We start from the raw sequence: 23,132 nt of genomic DNA, 5'->3' as shown, positions 1-23,132 counted from the left end.
TGAGTCCTCCAAGTCTGTTCTTTATCAAGACTGTTTTGGATCTTTGGGGCCCTGTGAGATCCCATATGAATCTCAGGATGCTTTTCTCCATTTTTTTTAAATCATAAAATAACCGTTGCGATTTTAATAGAGATTATACTACATCTTCAGGTTGCATTGGGTAATACTGACATCTTAACAATATGAAGTAAGCAGGGCTGGCATTGTGGCATAGCAGTGCCGGCATCCCATATGAGCACTGGTTAGAGTCTCAGCTGCTCCACTTCTGTCCCATCGCTCTGCTATGGCCTGGGAAATCAGTAGAAGATGGCCCAAGTGCTCGGGCCCCTGCACCTGCGTGAGAGACCCAGAAGAAGCTCCTGGCTCCTGGTTTCAGATCGGTGCAGCTCTGGCCCTTGTGACCATCTGGGGAGTGAACCAGTGGATGGAAGACCTCTCTCTCTCTCTCTCTGCCTCTACCTCTGCCTCACTGTAACTCTGTCTTTTGAGAAAATAAATTTTAAAATCTTTAAAAAAATGAAGTAAATTTTCAAATCCATGGGCACAGAATATGTCTCCATTTATTTATATCTTCTTCAATTTCTTTCAGCAGCATTTTGTAGTTTTCAGGGTACATTATACTTGCTGTCTTGTTAATTTAATGTATAGTGAGCATTTTCCATACCCTTAAATAAGTTATATGAGAATAGAACTTTTGATGGCTGTATAACATGTCTCCAATCAGGTGTTCCATAATTTATTTAATTAATGCCCTATTTTAGATATTTCATTTGCATCTAATTTTCTATATCGTAAACAGTGTTCAGACAAAAAGCCACTGTGCATAATTTTTGTATGCACTGTTAAGGAATTTCCTGGCCAAATTCATAGAGATGGAAGGACTAGATCAAAGGGTGAAAATTAAGAATTTTAAAATACCATCAACAGTTCTTTTTTTTATGTAGGACTATAGTTTAAAATTCTTTCTCTTTTCTACCAATTTATCAGTTCCATATTTCCCACAAAATTTGTAATTTTTAAAAGACAGAGATGGACTGTGCTTATTATACTTTTATGGATCATTTGACATTCATTCAAGGAAAACTATTTTTTAGTGTTGGTTTAAGTAGCAAGAATCCAAACTCAGGAAGGAGATAAGGTACATAAGAGGAGGATTAGCTTCTTCTAAAGCAATGATTCCCAAGGACAAGAGAGAGAGAGAATTTGCTGACAACGTCTGGAGACATTTTGGGTGTCACATGGCAGAGTGGTGCCACTTGCATGTATCTGATAGACATCCTATCATGCAGGGGACAACTCCCTCCCTGAATCAGAGAAGTTTGGGGCCCAAAATGTCAAAATTGTGCTGAGGTTGACACACCCTGCTCAAAAGAGACTGGATCACCAAGAGCTACTGGGCGATGTGAGGAAAGGAAGACTCTAAACCCCAGAGTCAGAACATCAACCAGGGAGTAACCAAGGTGGAGCCCAAAGGAGCAAAACGCACAGTCCTTGCAAGAATGTGGGTTTTAAAAGTCTTAGATCCGTGAATCATTTTGCATTTGTCAGCGGCGAGGCTCGCCTAAGCTTAACCTTAGCAAAACCACTGAGCAGAAAATTACCAGTAGTAACTTTCAGGGGTCACCCAGGAATCCCAGAATTGAGGGTGTCATTGCCTGCCATGTGGGGGCAGATGTCCCTGGTCTACCCAGCCTCCTGGAAGCAGAGCTGAGAGCAGGTGCTTGAACAGGGCTTCCCCATCATTCTTCCTTCCTGAGGAGTGTTAGTTATCTCATATCCACCATCTTCACCGACAGCTGAGACCACAGAGCGGTCTTCCCAGGCAAAGGAAAATCCCACTGTCCTTTGAGCACCCTATGGAGAAGCCAAGATCATGCCTGTGTTCACATTTTTGCATCAATATCTAATCTAAATGCCAGCCACTGTGACTTCAGACTTGGTCCTGACTTTCCATTACTGCCTGAAAAGAGACCATTTTGAAATTTAAAAAGGTAAGTTAAACGTTGCATGACAATGATTAACTCGTTATGCTTCTTCGCTCAGTTCCAGTTTCCCAATTGACTTCATTGAAAGGCCCGAGAGGCATCAGGTGACAGGTTTATCCAGGTCATCAGTTCGAAAGCTCTGGAGAGTCTAAGAGAAAACATACAATAAATCCCCACTCCCGCGGTCATTATATAGAAAACGAGAGGGGAAGAGAGAGGCTCCCGCGGGCGCCTTTTGTGTTGTTCCTGCCAACGCAGCAGCGCTCCTGCTATATAGACCCGCCGCGCTGCCGGCCCCACACACTGAACTCGCATCCTCCGGGTCAACCAGCCATGGGGAAGGTGAGCCCGCCGGGCGCCCAGGGCCCCGGGAGGGGACCAGGCACCCGGGGGCCGGGGGTCTGCGCAGGCCCTGGAGCTTTCTCCTCGCCTTGCCTTGCAGATCACCTTCTACGAGGACCGGGGCTTCCAGGGCCGCTACTATGAGTGCAGCAGCGACCACTCCAACCTGCAGCCCTACTTCAGCCGCTGCAACTCGGTGCGCGTGGACAGCGGCTGCTGGATGCTCTATGAGCAGCCCAACTACTCGGGCTGCCAGTACTTCCTGCGGCGGGGCGAGTACCCCGACTACCAGCAGTGGATGGGCCTCAGCGACTCCATCCGCTCCTGCCGCCTCATCCCCCACGTGAGTCCCTCCCTCTGGGCCCCTCGCAGTCACATCAGCAGGTGTCATTCACACTCGGCAGGGATGGACCGAAGCCTGCTGTGTCCTGGCTCCCCCTCTACTCTCCTTTGTTGAGGTCTCTAAGGTTTCCTGCCACTGAGAAAGTGTGCGACACAATGTTTTTAACTGGGCACTTTATTTTATTTTGCTAAAAAACAAATTTCCCCGTCCAGGAAATAAGTAGTCTGGATTTAGGTCCGAGAGTTTATGCCAAGGTGATGAATGAGCAGCCAATGAACTCCTTGCTGTCAGGAGGCCTTAGGTCAGTTCCCTGAGCTATTTCCTCCTTTTTCACTTGTAAAATGGAGCTAACAAGTGTGGTTAATGTGTAAGATATCAGTGAGCGTAAAAGGAGATTCACCGGCATACTAAGCCCCCTCCAAACTGTCCTCGTGAACACCTCTAACCCCGCCTTTTGTTTAGGCAAACCAAGCAACCAGCAGTGGGATTCCAGTAGCTCCTGCTAAGCCCTCTGTTATCCAAATGAAGCCCCAGCAGCCTGGAATTCCACAGCTAGGACTGCCTCCCATGGATGTACTACTGTTGTGAGGTTTAAACCTCCTCAGAGCGTGTCATTGCTTGACAGAATCCAGGCTGGCATTAGGAAACTTAAAAGTTGGATTTCTTTCATTTGTTCCCAAAAGAAGAAAAGGCTTATAATGATTGATCTTCATGTGCCAGGCTGTCATGAAGATCAGATTAGGCAACAACGCCAGCATCCTCTGTGAGCCCTGGAGTGCTGACCAGGTGGAAGATGCCTTATTAGCAGCTCTGTATGCCTCAGAGCCACGTATTGGAATCCTTCCTAGGGCAAGTCTTAATGGCAGAAGAAGAAAACCATGTAGACAGTGGGTACCTGCTGGGAATGAAGAGCAGAGGAAGGGAGAACAAGTGCCCACGACAAACTGCTCAACTTTGTGTTTGCCTAAAGGTTTTACACTTGCTTGACCTTGAAGGCCTCCTTCATAATCTTGAACTTCTATGTCTGTTAATCATCTAAAACTGAGTTGCAGAAGCATATGTTAGAGCTGAGAACAGAAATTCAATCTTTATGATGGCTCTTGCTTTTCAGCATTTTAGTGTAGTGGGGCTTAGAGCAGAAAAGAAGGGATTAAGGGATTGCCTGGGCTGAACTTTCTTCCTGAATAACCAACAAGCTGTGCCTCACTTTGGGGGAAGCAATTTGACTTCCTCTCCCCCAAGCCACTTCTAATGCTATTAAGCTTCAAAACAATGTCTTTTGCCAGGGTCACGTTGTCTTTTTATTTTAATATCTAATTTCTTTTACATATCATCCAAGGAGAACCCCAGACCATCTAAGTCTAGAATAAGAGCACAAAAGAAATTAATAAAAATTGTTACTTAAGAAAAATGCTAAATAGGGCCAGCATGTATGGTGCATGTAGTTGTGGCCCCAGAAAACCTAGAAAGCACCATTTCTATCATAGTCAATATGAATGGCGCCCCCTTGACTTTCACAGTGTACAACCCACCCAACTCTACAAGGCAATCTTGGTGTTGGTAGTTCCTTCCTTCCTTCCTTCCCTCCTTGTTGCCTTCCTGCCTTTTTCTTTCTCTTTCTTTCTTTCTTAATGGGATATATTCATTTTTTGTTGCTGCTGTAAGAAAAATTTGTGATTTGGTCATCTTTGATATAAAAAAAGGAAAAGAAATACACATTCCCCAGGGACATGTATGATTGTTTGCCAAAACAAGGTGCGCTCTCTGACTTCTCGGCATCTGCTGTCTGCTGAATCCACAGGCCAGCTCCCACAGGATCAGGATCTACGAGCGGGAGGACTTCAGAGGGCAGATGGTAGAGATCACAGAGGACTGCTCCTCTCTTCACGATCGCTTCCACTTCAGTGAGATCCACTCCTTCAATGTGCTGGAGGGCTCCTGGGTACTCTATGAGCTGCCCAACTACAGAGGGCGGCAGTACCTGCTGAGGCCGGGGGACTACAGGCGGTACCACGACTGGGGGGCCGTGAACGCCAGGGTGGGCTCTTTGAGGAGAGCTGTGGATTTCTATTGAAATATTTTTATTCTACCCTTTTCTCCATCTGGAAGCTAATAAAATATTTCCTGTGTGTTTCATGCAGTAATGTGGTCCTCTGTTCCTTTCAGTCTGTTTGGAATGGTTCAGCAGAGATAAAGCTAGGAATGATGTGGGTTTGCTTACATACTTCAGTAGAAAGGGTGGTATGGGATAGTAGTTGAGAACACAGCCTCGAGCTGGCACTGTGTCATAGCAAGTAGAGCCACTGCCTGCAATGCCAGCATTCCATATGGATGCCAGTTCTAGTCCCGGAGCTCCACTTCCAATCCAGTTCCCTGCTATGGCCTGGGAAAGCAGTAGAAGATGGCCCAAATCCTTGGGCCCCTGAACCCACGTGGGAGACCCAGAAGAAGCTCCTGGCTCCTGGCTTCAGATAGGCACAGCTCCAGCCACTGCAGCCATCTGGGGAGTGAACTAGCAGACGAAAGACATTTTCTCTCTCTCCCTCTCTCCGTCTCTCCCTCTCTCTGCCTCTATAACTCTGCCTTTCAAATAAATAAATCTTTTTAAAAAATTTAAAAACTGTGTCCTTTATTTTATTTATTTATTTTTTTGACAGGCAGAGTGGATAGTGAGAGAGAGAGACAGAGAGAAAGGTCTTCCTTTGCCGTTGGTTCACCCTCCAATGGCCGCTGCGGCTGGTGCATCTCGCTGATCCGAAGACAGGAAGGAGCCAGGTGCTTCTCCTGGTCTCCCATGCAGGTGCAGGGCCCAACGACTTGGGCCATCCTCCACTGCACTCCCTGGCCACAGCAGAGAGCTGGCCTGGAAGAGGGGCAACTGGGATAGAATCCGGCGCCCCAACCGGGACTAGAACCCTGTGTGCCGGCACCGCAAGGCAGAGGATTAGCCTGTTAAGCCACGGCGCCGGCCAAAAACTGTGTCCTTTAAAAAGAAAAGAGCACAGGCTCTGAGCTCCAACACCTGGGTCCAAATCTACTTACTAGCTATAGGTAGAAGGACAACTTTCTTACCATGTCTGAGCCTCAGTTTTCTAATTTGCAAAAATGAGAAATAACACTTTTCACCTCATAGGGACTAAACACAGATTATTTAATCTTTGCAAGTCTCTTAACAATGGAACCAGGCACCAAGTAACTACTACAGAGTAAGTATTTATAAGGTAAGTGCTGCTGTGGTTGCATGTGGCTTGTCCTGGTTTGTCCCCAAGGGTTCGTGTGCTGGAGGCTTGGCACTCAGTGTGATGCTGGTAGGTGGTGAGACCTTTAAGAGGTAGGGTCCAGTGGGAGGTCCTTTGGTCAGTTGGGAGCATGTCCTTGGAGGAGATTATTGGACCCTAATTTGCTCTCTGGTGTCTGGTTTTGTGTTATGAGCTCTTGCTTCCACATTTACTAGCACTGTGCTGCCATCTGCTGTTAGCCGTCACCAGAAGCTCAACCAAGGGAGCAGCCTGACCTGTGACGTCCAGCCTCTAAAACTGTGAGCTAGATATACCACTTTTCTTCATAAGATTGACCTGCCTCAGGTATTTCACTATAGTGATGAACCACAGATTAATACAAGTGCCTTGGTTATTATTTAGTATTTGGACCCTATAAAATCATTTTTCAAAATGTCAATAATGAATTGAAGATCTCCAGCATCAGAATTACCTGGGATACTTGTAAAAAGGCAGATTTCTAGATTTATCACCTAGGTTATGCTTATGCAAAGGAAATTTGAAAACCACAGTTCTAGATCTACTTTTTTATAATATAGAATTATATCTGAAAAGATGAATGCCTCCATTCTAGACACTCTGTTCTGCTCTGGAGAACAACAATGAATAGGACAGGGTCTTTGCCTTTGAGAGCACATAGGGTAACAGAAGACTCAATTAAATTCTAATATTACAATTAAAATAGGTTTAGTTATTAATAAATTATCCCAGTAGCATAATAGAGATCCACAAGTTCAAAGGGCTATAGGAGCATCATAGAAGAAGTATGAGACACCCATCCCAGTATTCTGACATTGCTTCAAATGCAACCCCATTCAATACTAGAAAGGATTTTGAGTGTTGCCAGCACCATACTGAGAACTATAAACAAAATTACCTTTCTAAAATTTATTCTGTAAAATATCTAACATTTTCTAGAAAAAAGAACTTGAAACAGAATTATCACACTGAAATAACAAGCAATATTAACAGAGTGATTAGAACTCAAAAATTCGACTGGAGCTGAACCACTTGGATTTGAATCTCAACTTTACCTTGGGCTTGCTAGGCAAGAATATTGGGTTGAGTTTCCTAAGGCACAGATCATAGACCAGGGATTGGAGAAGAGCTCCCAGGAGAAAAGATGAGGGAGCAGGCAAGCGAGACAGGCAAGAGGAAGAAGTCAACCTGGCCTGAGCTTCAGAAACAGCCATGGACCAGGAATCACGCTTTGGTCTCTCCTGCCTTGAGACAAAGGCTCTGAGCGCTTGCGTTCCCACATTGATCCCCTTTGCCATTGGCCATGGGGTGGAGAGACACAAAACACCTCAAGCCTTTTACCTCTCCTCCTTGGTGAGGGGCCATCTGCAGGAGCTGGAGTCTGAGGACACAGAGCTGGCAAATAAGAGCTGAGGGTGTCTGGGCAGGGCACACCCTGTCAGGGCAGTGAGGATCTCTATGGGGTGAAGTTAAAATGATAGAATGCCTGTAAACACTTAGCACAGTGTCTGGCACACAGTCAATGCTCCCCAAGTGTCTACTTTTGTTACTGTTGGGTTCTGTGCCTTGGGGAATATGGGTAGAAAGGACACAGAAATGTCACAAATTAATCTTGCCCTGTAGGGAGGGAAGCAAGGCACATACAAGGGAAACGCTGATAATTCAAATTGGCTGAGGAATTGGGGGGCCCATGGGGTAGCAGTAAGAGAGAAGACAGGAAGATAACGAAGGCCAGATCTGGAAGGCAAACAGCTTTGTTGATCAGATCATAACTGAGACAGGAGTGATGTCTTTAGAAGGCTCACAGAGAGCATCTGGAACCTGAACTCCAAAGCCAAAATGACGTGAATAGAAAGATGATGGAGTGTGTAAAACCGTTTCAAGTTCACATAAGCAAAAACCAACAAGGAGAAGCATATTACACTGCTGCTTCCTCACAAGCATTGCAACCACATCCCTTCCAAGAGGCTGCAGCGAGCTGGCCACAGGATCTGTGAGTGTGAAAAGGTCCTGTAAGAATCAGCACAAGCTGACTTTTTTTTCCACTTTCACTACCACCCCACTCACTTCCTTTTATCTGAATTGTTCCAATAATTTCTGAGCTACCTGTACCTAGGGCTTTCCAGTTTTCTTTGAAAACCAAGGATTTTTTTTTTCCTAAAAGCAAAATTAGAATAATGAATACAGTATTTCGTAATATGGGTTATTTTGGTTACTAGTAACTGCGAAGACTATTTGGATAAGCTTTAAAGCAAGAAGAAAGGAAGGAGTGAGGAAGCAAACAGATGAGCACATTCAGGTAAAAGCAGGCTTTCAGGTGCTTAGGGCGGGTAGTGAAACTGAGATGAGGACTCAGGTTTTGAGTACAAGGGTACTTCAAAAAGTTCATGGAAAAAGTGAATTAAAAGATGCATGTATTTTGGTGCAACAAATGAGATCCATACACAGTTTTTTCATGATAAACATTTTCCATGACCTTCTAAAAAACACTAGCTTGGGCCCGGTACTAATGGCGTAGCACATAAAGCCACTGCCTACAATGCCGGCATCCCATATGGGCACCAGCTCGAAACCCAGTTGCCCCACTTCCAATCCAACTCTCTGCTATGACCTGAGAAAGCATAAGAAGATGAGCCAAGTGCTTGGGCCCCTGCACCCACATGGGAGACCCAGAAGAGACTTCTGGTTCCTGGCTTCAGATTGGCCAAGCTCTGGCTACTGTGGCCATTTGGGGAGTAAACCAGTGGATGGAAAACCTCTCTCTCTGCCTCTCTGTAACTCTTTCAAATAAATAAATAATTTTTTTAAAAAAACAGCTTTTATAAAAAGTATTTATTTTTGAAGGGCAGAATTACAGAGAGAGAGAAGGAGAGGGAGGGAGAGAGAGAGAGAGAGAGAGAGATCTTCCATCTGCTGGTTCACTCCCCAAATGGCCACAGTGGCTGGAGCTAGGTTGGTCTGAAGCCAGGAGCCAGGAGCTTCCTCCGGGTCTCCCATGTGAAAAGACCTGCTTTTGAAAAGGTGAAGCCAACAAAATATCTTGATGGATTAAATGTGGGTGAGAGAGAGAGATTTGGTCTGAGAAACCAACTAGAAGGATGAAGGCACCTTCCACTCAGAGAGGACTACAGGGGGGAGGGGTTTGCACCTGCTTTAGAGAAGAAGAGTTTGAGATGTTTGTGTGCATCCAAGTGGAGGTGTTAACCAGACAATTGATTATACTCTCCTGGAGTTCAAGAAAGAGACATGGGTTGGAGATCTGTTTGCCAGTCATCAGTACACAGACGGTATTTAAAGTCAGAAGTGCTGAGGGCAGTGCTGTGGCAGCGCCAGCATCCCAAATAGGAAGTCATTCGAGAACCAACTGCTCCACTTTCAATCCAGCTCCCCGCTAATGCACCTGGGAAAGCAGCAGAGGATGGTTCAAGTGCTTTGGCCCCTGTATCCTTGTAGGAGACCTGGGAGAAGCTCCCGGCTTATGGCTTCACTCTGGCCCAGCTCCAGCCATTGTGGCCATTTGGGGAGTGAACCAGCAGATGGAAAATCGATCTCTCTATCTCTCTCTCTGACTCTCCCTCTCTCTCTGTAACTCTGCCTTTTAAATAAAATAAATAAATCTTTAAAAAAAGTCATAAGTGCTGAGAGTGGACCTTGTGGCACAGGGCTTAAGCCACAGCTTGCATGACTGTATTCCCATATTAAACTGCCCACTGGAGTCCTGGCTCCTCCGTCTCCCATCAGGCTTCCCACTAACACATCCTGGGAGGAAGCACATGATGGCTCAAGTCCTTGCACCTGGAAAGAGTTCCAGGTTCCTGGCCTGGGCCTGACCTAACCCTGACTATTGGCAGGCATTTGGGGAGTGAACCAGTAGATGGAAGAGTTTCACTCTCTCTGTCATTCTCCGCCCAAAAGAAAAAAAGAGAAAATGGGAGGCCGGCGCTGTGGCATAGCAGGTAAAGCTGCAGCCTGCAGTGCCAGAATCCCCTAAGTGCTCCTGTTCAAGTCCGCTTCCAATCCAGCTCTCTACTATGGCCTGGGAATGCAGTAGAAAAATGGCCCAAGTCCTTGGGCTCCTCTACCTACATGGGACACCCAGAGATGCTAGCATGGCAGGCAGTGGCTTTACCTGCTATGCCACAATGCCAGCCCCAAAATTAATTCTTTTTAAACTAAAGAGGTTTTTCTTTGAATAGTAATGACTTTTTAGCCACTCCCTCAGACCAGATAAGTGTGGCAACACTGAGGTTAGAAAGAACAATGCCAACAAAATTAAAGAAGTAGAATCAAAGTGTTGATTTATGCCATTTTCAATTTTTACTCATTGCACTAGAAAGTGCTACCTACCAATTTATAAAAGAAATATTGAAAGCTATAATGAATATTGAAAAATACCATGATGCCTCTGCACCCATGTTTAGAATTAAGAGAGAAACTAAGACTTTGGAGCTTTTGTAAGTAGAGTGAGCAAAATCAGGTACACGACCAACACCTGAGATCGAGGTGAGGCAACCTTTCCGCAGCTCACGGACCATGCAAATCACCTGGGCACTTTTTGAGCACACAGAGCCCAGACTTCCCAAGTGCCCTGTGCACCTGTGTGTTCAAAAAGCTCCAGGGGAGGGGCTGTGCTAGGGAACACTTGAGACCCACTGAGTGAAAGGCTTTTCTCCCGAAGTGAGGTCCATAAGCCAGCAGTACGGAGCATGCCCTGGGGCCCTGCTAAAAATGCAGAATGCCAGGCCTTACTCGGTCCTACTGAGATCCTCAGATGAGGCCTATAAGCACGTAAGTTCGAGAAGCCTTAGACTAAAGACTGCTCATATCCCATAAATCCAGTAAAATGGAGGTTACTGGTTCTCAACCCAGCTGCACATAGTACTCGCCCAGGGAATTTTTTTATTTTTCATTTTTTTAAGATGTATTTTTATTTACATGAAAGTCAGAGTTACCGAGAAGGGGAAAGACACAGATCTTCCATCTGTTGGTTCATTCGCCAAATGGCCGCAACAGTCAGGGCTGGGCCAGACTGAAACCAGGAGCCAGGACCTTCTTCCGGGTCTCCTTCACGGGTACAGGAGCCCAAGCACTTGGGCCATCTCCTACTTCTTTCGTAGGCACATTAGCAGGGAGCTGCATCAGAAGTAGAGCAGCAGTGCTCATAGGAGATGTTGCAGACAGTGGCTCTGACTGCTACTCCACGATGCCGGCCCCCAGGGAGTTTTTTTAAATGCTCTCTGTGGGTCTCTCTCAGGCACTCATTCTGAATTAATTACACGATTGTCAATGATCTCTCTCCTCTGATTTAAACGTTACTGACTTATGTGTTTTTATCTTTTTTAGCTTTCCAAATATGCCTAGTATTTAATAATGATAAAGATTAGAAAACAAGATTCGAATCCAGGGCCAAATTGGGACTCCTTCCTTCCTTCCTTCTTTCCTACTTTCCTTCCTTCCTTCCTTTTTATTTTTCAAAGAATACTAATCCTCAGGTACAAGCAGAGCAAGCACGCGAAGGCAGGCATCCTCCCCAGAGGGAGCAGAGCCTGGCCTGGCAGCAGGGTGATGGCCACAGCCCCAGAAGATGGGTTGGGCAGGCAGCCCCAGCAGAGAGAACCACGGAGAAAGACGGTAACAAGAGGGTCTTACACCTTCCAAGCCGAACTACCTGCAGACCAAGGAGACATTCACCTGGCTTAAGAACAAGATTCATGAAGTGCAAAGAAGTCTTGAGAACCCAGCTATTCTTTAATTCACCTTCAGAGAGATTAGTTAACAAGCCAGCTTTCACAGACACAGTGCCTTCTTTCTCTATGTAGCCTGCCTCTTACATTTTGCTTTAGCATTGATTCATGGCCCCTCTAAATTCTATTCTGTTTTCTTTTTAGTGAAAAGTTGGAAGCCTTTTGTACTACACACGGAGACTAATTGTATGACAATTCCATAAGTACCAGTTCTGTAAAATAACTTCCCTTTCTTCAGTTTAGATGTGACTTTTACTTGATCTAGGTGAGAGCTCCACCCAGTGCCCACCAGAAGGAAGGCAAATATAGTTTAAAGCTTTCTGCAAAATCACAACTGGTAAGAGATTATTCTGAATCTTTTCTTTTTTTTAAGATTTATTTATTTATTTGAAAGTCAAACTTACACAGAGAGAGAAGAAGAGGCAGATAGAGAGAGAGGACTTCCATCCACTGGTTCACTCCCCAGTTGGCCACAACGGCCAGAGCCATGCCGATCTGAAGCCAGGAGCCAGGAGCTTCTTCCGGGTCTCCCACGTGGGTGCAGGGGTCCAAGGACTTGGACCATCTTCTACTGCTTTCCCAGGCCATAGCAAAGAGCTGGATCGGAAGTGGAGCAGCCAGGTCTCAAACCAGCACCCACATGGGATGCTGGCACTGCAGGCATTGGCTTTACCTGCTATGCCACAGTGCTGGCTCCTGAATCTTTTCAATAAATAACAATATCTATGCAGAGTTAGCTTATAATTTAGCCAAAGTGTTTATCAAGCAAATATCAATCAGGGGCCAGCGCTGTGGCACAGTAGGTTAATTCTCTGCCTGTGGCGCTGGCATTCCATATGGGCGCCAGTTCAACTCCCGTCTGCTCCACTTCCAATCCAGCTCTCTGCTATGGCCTGGGAATGCAGTAGAAGATGGCCCAAGTGCTTGGGTCCCTGCACCTGTGTGGCAGACCTGGAAGAAGTTCCTGGCTCCTGGCTTTGGATTGGCAGCCATTTGGGAGTGAACCAGTGGATGGAAGACCTCTCTCTCTCCCCTCTCTTTATATAACTCTACCTCTCAAACAAATAAATAAAATCTAATATATATATATATATATATATATAATTTAAAAGTAGAGTTTGCAGTCTTGTGACACATCATAACCATTTCGTCTTCTGAATCTACTGTACATGTCAACTAGAATTGAGCAAGTAAGTAAATGAATGATAGACAGTGAGAAAGAAGACATACATAAGGAAAGGGGTAGGCTAAAAGGAATGCTATAGTTGAAATTCTTTGAGCGTCTGGAAATCTAGCTCCATGTACGGGAAGCTGACCTATTGGCTCTGTGCGATGTAAGCCACACATCAGGGGACTGAGCGGCTGCTGAAAGCATGGCAGCCTTGGAAGGCTGTCCTACTGCTTGCACGGTGTTTCTTTTCACCACGCAGCCCATAAAAATAACTGACAATGTTTACAGACAATTTCCAATGTATGTAAGGCACTGTATGTGGGTAGTGTGTGCAATTGTCCTTCCACAGCAACCATATGAGTTACGTACTGGTAGCATCTGCTTTTCACCAGGATACAAGTTCAGAAATTAAGGGATTAATCCAGCAAATACGAATAGGAGGAGAACCAGGATTTGAAACCAGATTTCACTGCAGACAGACTCTGCCTTCTGTCATTAAGTTATATTGCCCTGTGAAGATAAGGAGATACTTGAACTAGGAAAGGGGAGGGGTGTTGTCACGGAGAGATGTGCATTACAGTTCCTGGGACATAGTCCTTCTGTCAGTAATTAACTCAATATCAGTAACAGGGATATAGAAGCAGTAAAGATAGATATCACCTGCTGCCTCCAGGGTGCACATTAGCTGAAAACTGGACTTGACTTGAACCCAGGGACTGTGATATGGGATGTAGATATCTCAAGTGGTAACTTAACAACTGCACCAAACGCCCACACCCTCTCAGTTAAATTTCTGCACAATTATGAATAGAGGAGGGATTTAAAAATCCAGACTGTATAGTTTGATAATTAAACTCTGGAGGTAAAATGGCCTGGGTTTGAATTTTTTCCCACTAACCAATGAGGAGGCCAGGGGCAAGTTAGACAGCCTCTGTTAGCCTTAGTACAAGAGTGCACACGTTTGCTGGGATCAGTAAGTGAAGCAATGTAAGCCAAGCACTTAGCACAGGACCTGGCAAATTATAAGTGTTCTGTATATATAAGTTTCTGTTGTTGTTATACCTATTATATCATATTATTGTCTAGTCATGTGTGATTCTTCATTATCATAAGCTAGAATTGTTTTTATTTAGACTCAAACATAAATAATCACTACAACCTTTAAAAAACTTATTTTGCTATTTTTGAAAAATTAAGAAAAAATTGGCATTATTTATCTTCTCTTCGGGGTAAAAAAATATAGACCCACTTTTAAGTGGGTCTCTCCCCAAGAACATGTGCTAATTTTATTTAATAAAATTAATTTATTTATTTCTTTGATGAAATTAATTAATTTAATTTAGAAAAATTTTTAGCTTTCATTTTTAGTAATAATGGAGTTTTGTAGACATTTTCAGTGATCTAACCTAAATTTGTAATTAAAGCCCTAAGTTGGCTACTTAAAGAATGAACAAATACCAGGGCCAATGCTGTGGTGCAGCGGGTTAACACCCTGGCCTGAAGCACCAGTGTAGCTGTGGATTCATTCTGAGAGGAGCACAGTGGGGGCAAGAGGCATGGAGTCACCACACTGACACCAGGAGTCAGATGAAAGCGGGCCAGAGGCAAGCAGCCCACAGACTCGTTTATTTCAGTTGGTACAGCAGTTTATATAGCAGAGGCAGCCAATCCGGTCAAGGGGCGGTTTATTCCCTAACCAATCACAGCCTGTTGCCAGGTAGGCTCCATTGCCATGTGGTTTCCGAAGGCGTCCAATCACAGCCTGTTGCCAGGCAGGCTCCATTGCCATGTGGTTTCTGAAGCCACTCCTAAGTAACTGACACTCGCTTACCAGGGGCCATCTTGGCATGGCCTTCTCATTCCACCACACACCGGCATCCCATATGGGCACCGGTTCAAGACCCGACTGCTCCATGTCTGATCCAGCTCTCTGCTATGGCCTGGGAAAGCAGTAGAAGATGGCCCAAGGCCTTGGGCCCCTGCACCCACATGGGAGACCTGGAAGAATCTCCTGGCTCCTGGCTTCGGATCGGCGCAGCTCCAGCCATTGCAGCCAATTGGGGAATGAACCATCAGATGGAAGACCTCTCTCTCTCTCTCTCTCTCTCTCTTTCTGTCTCTTTGCCTCTCCTCTCTCTGTGTAACTCTGACTGTCAAATAAATCTTAAAAAAAAAAAAAAAAGAACAAATATCTTCTTTGCTGAAGATTAAGTGCTCAGTGCTTTACACTTAATCCTCCAAACACTTTAGACACAACTTTGCTTAGAGAGCCTCCGGTAGATGAGCAGCAGCTGCTGTGAGAATGGCTGCCCATCACTCTGCTTTCATTTCCTTCTAGCAAAACAGAATAGTAAGAGTCGCCTATGTGGGGTTAGTATACAAATGTCTCTGAACTGAGATCACTGTGACAATGTGTTTGGCAGGCCTCTTTTAACCACAGGTGACTAAAAACCAGCTCACACAAGGGAACCTACTGCTCCACATAATGGAACAGCTTCAGATATGACTGGATGTAGGCGTTCAAATGAGATAGTCAGGAGTTATTCTCTACAGCTCCACCAGCCACCCCCACTTAGCTCTGCTGCTCTCCGTGTTGGCTGTACTCTTGAGCAGGCTCTTTCCACGTGGTGGTTGGGATGGTTAATTGTAGATGTCATCTTGACTGAGTTAAGGGATCTCATCGAACTCTCCAGAAAATAGGGTCAAGATGCTTGTTGTTCTCTTAGAGGAAAGTCTTGGTGAGACCTACAAGTGATCCCATTCCTCGGAATGAACAAGTCTCCCCATCTTCTGCTCCTCCCCAGGTGCATGAGCAGGAAGCGGATTGAGAAGCTGAGCAGCTGGGACTTGGACCAGGGCTCTGGTATCGGCTGCTGGCATCACAAGCAGCACCTTTACCTGCTGCATCACAATGCACCCTCCCTCTCCACATTATCCTATAATTCCATTTTCCCATGAACTTTTTGAAGCTCCCTTGGATAAGAGGAAACACTATGGAAATTTGCTCACGGGATGATTATGGCCCATAAATCCCACCATCCTTGTCCATATTCAAGGCCCAAGACCTAAGAGCACTGATGTCCAAGGGTAGAGAAAAACAGCTGTCCCAGAACAGAGAAAGCAAATGCACTCTCTCTGGGCATTTTTGTTCTATTTGGATCCTCAAAGCATGGGATGCTGCCTATCCATACTGAATGAGAGAAGATCTTCCTTACTCAGCCCACTGATTCAAAGATAATCTCTTCTGGAAACACCCTCACAGACATAACCAGAAATGTTTATCATCTTTCTGGGCTTCTTTCAGCCTAGTCAAGTTGACACCTAAAATTAACCATCACAACCACATATCCAACGTGACCCTTCCATCAATTTTCTCATTTTGAAAAGCAGACTTTGAACTTCTGTGAAGTTCTAGAGGGTTCTGAAATCCAGGGCTTGTAAATCTCCCGCCTATAGCTGGCAATGGAATTGCCAGTTAGATTGGGGTTCAAGTCTCAGTCCATGCTCCCTCTCTCCAAGGGAGCAATCTCAGGCAACTCTCCAAGCCTTCATTTCCTTTGCTTTCCAACACCTATAGGGATTCCTACCCAATCTACCTCACCAGATTTTTAGTGAGAAGCAACCATAACCATGATCAGGAAGCCAATATTTAAATGAGAAGGTGTTCTTCGCTGTAAGGCTGACAGGTGGAGTTACTCCCAGAGCCCCTTGACATCTCTCCTCTTCCTGAACTCTCCTCCTCCGAGTGGGTGCCTATTCATATTCGAAACCTGTCATAAGCGCTGATAGAAGTTAACTGAAGGCTTAGCCTGTCTTCTTTCAGAGAAACAAAATTATCTTTTCTGCTTGAACAAGCGTTATCACTTATTTAATGAACTTTCTTCTTTTCATTGTAATTAATCTGTTTGCTTCAAATATTGTGAGGCAGCCTTTCCTTCTGCTATATGTAATATCTGGCTGCCATATTTTTCCTTCTTGAATTTCTAAATCCCATAATTGGTACACACCGGTCTCCTGTGTCTGGAAAGTTCTGCGCAGTCTCTTGAGGCACTTTCTTCCTCTTCTCTACCTCCTCTGTCTGTGTGACAGAAAAATCGCTGCTGCGTCCTCTTACATGTCAGGCCATCCCACTGGCACATGCCACCCACCAGGGTCTCTCAGGCTGGCTGCAAATTCCAGTCCTCTGGCAGGCTTTACAAAAAAATCCCACAGCTTAGCCTCATCCCAGAAGTGAGACTGATTTGAGCTGAGACAAAGCCTAGCCATCCAGTGTTTGTAAAACTCTTGGCTTATTCTATTTGTTTTTAATTTTAAAAATTTATTTTATTTATTTGGCTGGCTGAGAAAGGGAGGACTCTCCCAACTGCTAGTTTACTCCCCAGAGGAACACAAGAGCTGGAACTGGGCCAGGGCTGAAGCTGGGAGCCAAGGACTCCTTCCAGGTCTCCCTGATGCATAAGAGAATGTCATGTGGGTGGCAGCAACCCCCCTACTTGTGCCGTCACCACTGCCTCCCAGGGCTCAAATAGCAGGAAACTGGAGTCAGGAGCTGGAGGCAAGTGTTGAGCAGGCAGTGTGGTACAGGATGCTGGCCTCTCAATCAGCATCTTAACTGCTAGCCCAAATGCCTGTCCCCGCCTCCCCCCAACAGCTGATTCTACTGTACAATCAAGACTGGGAACTACCAGGGCGATTTTCCTAAAAACAAAGATTTTAAATAGCTGCCACCATTGCAAGTAAGGCAAATATTCTTTGCTGACTATATTTGCATTTACATTTTTTCCCTTTGTCTCTATGGCCTGGCCACTGTATTCTGTTTGTAATGTTCTTGTCCTCTCAAAGTCAATAAAAATGGTAGCATGGAAGAGAGCAATACTGCCTTGGAGGAACAATGAAGCTGATGTTTCCATCTGTTTTTATTGCCCAGTTATTTTCTGTTACTACATTGTGTTCCTTGGCCATATGAACTTGTCCATTCTTTTAAAAATAATATAGAACCTATAAGAGTGTTAAGTATTAATTCCAGTGTCACTACGAATTCATAGATGCATTAGTTATACAATGCTTTTGATAATTTTATTATACATTCCTCTTTCTTTCAATCACTGGACATTATAAAGCTTTGAGGAGGTGGTAAGGGCAATAGATATTAGGGAGCTATTACAAATGCAATGCCGAGCCAAGACAAAATCAGAAGCCATCTTTACCCAATGGAATTATTGCCACAATTCTCATCCTTGGCTTTCCTACCTCCAACCTTCTTAGCTCGAATCTGTCCTCCGCATGGAAGCCAGACTGATCTGTTAAAAGCAAACCTGCTTGTGTTGGCATCATTCCAGTCCTTGTCTACAAACATCATGATCTCCTATAAGCATCCAGTCTTCCTCTCTTAAAAGCCCCTGCCTGCGTCCTCTCATCCCTGCCCTATCTTACTCTCTTGGCCCATTTTTTTTTTTAAAGATTTATCTATTTTACTTGAAAGTCAGAGTTACAGAGAAAGGCAGAGAGAGAGAGAGAGAGAGAGAGAGAGAGAGAGAGAAAGAGATGTTTTCCATCCACTGGTTTACTCCCCAAATGGCCACAATGGCCAGAGCTGTGCCGATCCAAAACCAGGAACCAGGAGCTTCTTCTGGGTCTCCCACACGGGTGCAGGGGCCCAAGGACTTGGACCATCCTCCACTGCTTTTGCAGGCCATAGCAGAGAGCTGGATCGGAAGTGGAGCAGCTGGGACTTGAACCGGCACCCATATGGGATGCTAGCACTGCAGGTGACGGCTTTACCCACTCTGCCACAATGACGGCTCCATCTTGGCCCTTCTTAACTGCCTTGCCAGCATCCTTCTGCTCAGGGCCTTTGCACATGCTTTCCCTACTTAGTTAACTCCTATTTCCTTGGCTCTCCCCTCATTCTGACTAGACTATTTCCCCCAAGTTTACTGTGTTGTGGTACCATATACTTGGCCTTCCTAGAACTTATAACCGCTGAAATTTGACATCTTTTCCTGGGACTCTTCGATTACTACCTGTCACTATCACTGTATCATTGGTTCCAGTAGAGCAGGGATTATGCATGGCTTTTAGCTAATGGCATATCCTGCACTGAGCACAGAGCTGGCCTAGAGCAGATGTTCCACAGCAATGTTTTTTTCAAAGAAAAAGTGAAGTTTATTTAAATATTACAGTTACATTGTGTGCTGCTGGCATACTCATATTCACAGTTTATAATGAGGGAGGGACTTGCTCATGGATCAGTAAAGGAACATGGGTCAGTGGAGCCCAGGCTAGAAGTGAGAAGTAGGAGAAACTGAGGCTGAGTAGGTAAACTGGAGCCAGCTCACAAAAAGCCTCAGCTGCCACACTACGGACTCTACTCGGCAGACAACACGGCACTGCCACGTAAGGCTTATGCAAAGGAGGGAGGGTGCTATCTCAGAGGTAACCCTGGGGGCTTGCTGAATTGGTTTGAGGAAGTGCAGAAGGCAAGGGACTTCCGTAAGGCAATGACGACACTTCTGGGTACTCTCCTGTTTCCAGCTGCACTGGCCACTCAATCTGATGGCTTCTTTGGCCTGACTCTTGACAATCCTTCTTGCACACAACTCTGTACACTACTGGATGCACAGTTTCTTCCTGCTCTGTTAGGTAAACACCATAGGCAATCAGATCCTTATGCCCTTCTATCAATTTGGCCAAATTGACCAGGATTCTTCCTAACAATGTACCAGACAGGATCAGGATGTTCAACTTAGTTAAACTGTTTCTAGGCTCATCTAATTCTTCAACTTTATTTCCCGTTGCTTTTCAGTCAGTTTTTGACTAACGCCAACTGGAGCCTTGGTAGTAGATGAGATGACACAAGAGAACCTGCAGCATGTGAAGAGAAAAAGACCTGAGGAAGAAACCGCAGGGGAAAATGCACTTATAAATCCAGCTTCAGTTCCTTTCGCTGTTTGTACTGCTTTCCACCTCTTTCCCTTGTGCCTCCAAACATTCAACTTCAGACTCTCAACCTCAACCTATCTCTCCACCTCTAAGCAGGAAATGGCAAACATATGCACATATACAATATATGCACATGCATGTACACATGTGTGCATTTGTGCACACAGACAGAAGAAGAAACAAAGTCAAAAGACAGGAAGAAAAATAGGAAAGCAGGAATAAAATGAACAGAGGAACTAAAGAGTTCTGAGCCATTGCCTAAAAACGTCAGTTAACCTCTACAGTTTGTTGCTTTTTTTTTTTTTTTTTTAAATTAGAGGGGCAGAGACAGGCAGATAGACAGACAGGCACACAGAAAGAGCTCCCATCCCCTGGCTCACTCCCCAGATACCTTCAAAGGCAGGGCTAAATCCTGCAGTGGGGAATTCAATCCAGGTCTCCCACTTGGGTGACAGGAACTCAGCCACTTAAGCATCACCTGCTGCCTCTCAGGGTATGTATTAGCAGAAAGCAGGAATCAGGAGCTGGAATTCAAGGGCCCTGATATGGGGGCATCCTAGCCAGTACCCCAACCACTAGGTAAAAGACCCATCCCACATTGCTTCTTATTTTTCAATTTTTTTGGGGGGGAGGGGGGTGAGGACCAGCGTTGTGGTACAGCGGGTTAAGCTGCTGCCCTTGACACCAGCATTCTGTATGAGTGCCAGATCGAGTCCTGGCTGCTCCACTTCCAATCCAGCTCCTTGCTAATGCACCTGGGGAAAGCAGCAGAAGATGACCCAAGTGCTTGGGCCCCTGCCACCACATGGGAGACCTAGATGGAGTTCCTGGCTCCTGGCTTTAGCCTGACCCAGCTTAGGGCTGGAGTGAACCAGCAGGTGGAACCATTTCTCTCTCTGCCTTTCAAATAATTAATAAAGATAAATTAATTTAAAAGCTTTTATTTAAAGAAAAAATGTTGACATACATATAAAATTATACATATTTATAGTGTAGTAGGATGATGTTTTGATACATGTATACATTGTGTAATGTCCACTCAGGGTTAAATATATGTATTTCCTCAAACATTCAACATTTCTTTATGGTGAGACCATCCAAAGTCCTATCTTCTAGATAGGTATGTTTACAAATGCATGAACATGTCTATCATCACCCTACTGTGCAATAAAGCCCCAGAACTTGTTACTGCTATATAGCTATAACTTAGCACCCACCTTGCTTCTTTGACTTACCAAGTGTGTGAGAGGTCATGTGTGGCATCAGAGACATTGTTTGTGTTATTAGGATAATTTAGGCAACCTTTTGTACTTTTAGACAAATGTATTTTGGACCTTCAGAATCAATTTTGAAGAAGGAATGTACAAAACAATATAGACGAAACTCAGAAATATACTATTGGGTGAGCAAAACCAAATGCAAAAGAGCACATACTGCATGATTTAATTTTATGCAATGCAAAAGTGGGCAAAAGGAATCCAGGCTGTTAAATGCATGATCATGGCTACCCTTGGGGTAAGGCAGTGATTGACCGGGGCACACGTGTGTTTCTGGCAAGTTCTGTTTCTTGATCTATATACTGGTTGCATACACAATCAGTTTGCGTATTTTTCTGTATATATGTTACACTTGAATAGAAAGGGGTTTTGGGAAGTTGCCTAAGTTGCTTTAAGAAAAGTTCAAGTACAGATGCCTTGAATTTGTATTTTCTCCTCATTGCAGTTATCTGTAGGGAAGAAACATGAGAAGCTTTGATATCCAAGCCTTCACTCTTCATTTATTTGTTTTTTTTTTTTTTTTAACACGTATGTTTTTGAAGAAAGTGTCTGGCAGTAGAAGGCAAAGGAAACCTCTACCCTGCGACAGAGTACAAACTCACTTAGAGAGGGAGGAGGCCCCTGCTGTCAATAAAACGGTCACGCAGATCGATACGTGAGAGGCGGTGTGAAGGGCTGGACCGGGGATGCTCAGAAGCCTTCGTGAGACCTGAAAGATGAGCCGACTCTGGCAGAACAGGTGAGACAGGAGGGGCTGCCAGGGCGGGCTTTAGGCGCTAGGCTTCACTAGTCCAGTAGAGGGCGATCCCAGACAGGCGTTTGCCGCACTTGCTAAACCGGTCAAACCAGAGGCCGCGCGTTTGCAGTTTCATCTTTTCATTGACTGTATTAGAGAGGGGCAAATTATGCGACAGAAATTAGAATGTAAGTGTAAATCTACAAAACGTAAACGTTGCTGTACAGCCTTACAGTATCATACAGATTCCTACCAAATGCCTAATGACCTGAAAAAGAAGGACGATGATAAGGCATGAGGAAAAGAATCTAAAGAGAAGCCCCTTTCTTGGCTTTTACACATCCGCAGAGACCTGACTGCAAGCATGGTTACACTATGCTTCTGATGTATTAGAGTCCCTCGTATCTGCTGCGTCCCACACCACCACCTGCAGAACACACTCCGCTATGGAGTTGGTACATGGCGGTAGCTGTTTCTCACCAAGGCAGCTAATGAACAAATGTAATTGTATACATTGACTATAAACAAAAGGCCAAACCATCAATAATTTATCACATCCCTATTTTTTAAAAAGATTTATTTATTTATTTGAAAGTCAGAGTTACACAGAGAGGAGAGTCAGAGAGAGAGGTCTTCCTCTCTTAAAAGCCCCTACCTGCGTCCTCTCATCCCTGCCCTATCTTACTCTCTTGGCCCTTTAAAAAAAAAAAAAAAGATTTATCTATTTTACTTGAAAGAGTTACAGAGAGAGGCAGAGGCAGAGAGAGAGAGAGAGAGAGAGAGAGAGAGAGAGAGAGATGTTTTCTATCCACTGGTTCACTCCCCAAATGGCCACAATGGCCAGAGCTGTGCCGATCCAAAACCAGGAACCAGGAGCTTCTTCTGGGTCTCCCACACGGGTCCAGGGGCCCAAAGACTTGGACCATCCTCCACTGCTTTCCCAGGCCATAGCAGAGAGCTGGATCGGAAGTGGAGCAGCCGGGTCTCAAACCAGCGCCCATATGGGATGCTGCACTTCAAGCCAGGGTGTTAACCTGCTGCGCCACAGCGCTGGCCCCCACATCTCTATGAAATGCTCAGGGATGGAGCCAGGATTAAAGACAATTCAGTTCCAGTATACTTAAGAGTAGATTTCTTTAGCATCTACTGTATGTCAAGCACTCCAGTAAGCATGTTGGGATGCCGCTCACCTCCTTGAAAATTAATCCCCACTGGCCAGCGCCATGGCTCAATAGGCTAATCCTCTGCCTTGCGGCGCCGGCACACCGGGTTCTAGTCCCGATGGGGGCGCTGGATTCTATCCCAGTTGCTCCTCTTCCAGGCCAGCTCTCTGCT

At 45.1% G+C, this 23,132-nt stretch overlaps 1 protein-coding gene across 1 annotated transcript; it reads left to right on the top strand.

Moving 5' to 3' along the window:
• Positions 1-2,318: 2,318 nt before the first annotated feature.
• LOC133767249 (gamma-crystallin F-like) lies at positions 2,319-4,744 on the top strand. The gene is made up of 3 exons (XM_062201618.1): positions 2,319-2,327; positions 2,428-2,670; positions 4,472-4,744. Exons 1-3 carry the CDS (start codon positions 2,319-2,321, stop codon positions 4,742-4,744), a joined length of 525 nt encoding a protein of 174 aa, XP_062057602.1.
• The last annotated feature ends 18,388 nt before the right edge of the window (positions 4,745-23,132 follow it).

This window comes from Lepus europaeus, chromosome 1, assembly GCF_033115175.1.
Source record: "Lepus europaeus isolate LE1 chromosome 1, mLepTim1.pri, whole genome shotgun sequence".
Taxonomy (NCBI): Eukaryota; Metazoa; Chordata; class Mammalia; order Lagomorpha; family Leporidae; genus Lepus; species Lepus europaeus.
The sequence above is the reverse complement of the archived record's forward strand: the minus strand, read 5'-3'. Positions and strand labels throughout refer to the sequence as shown.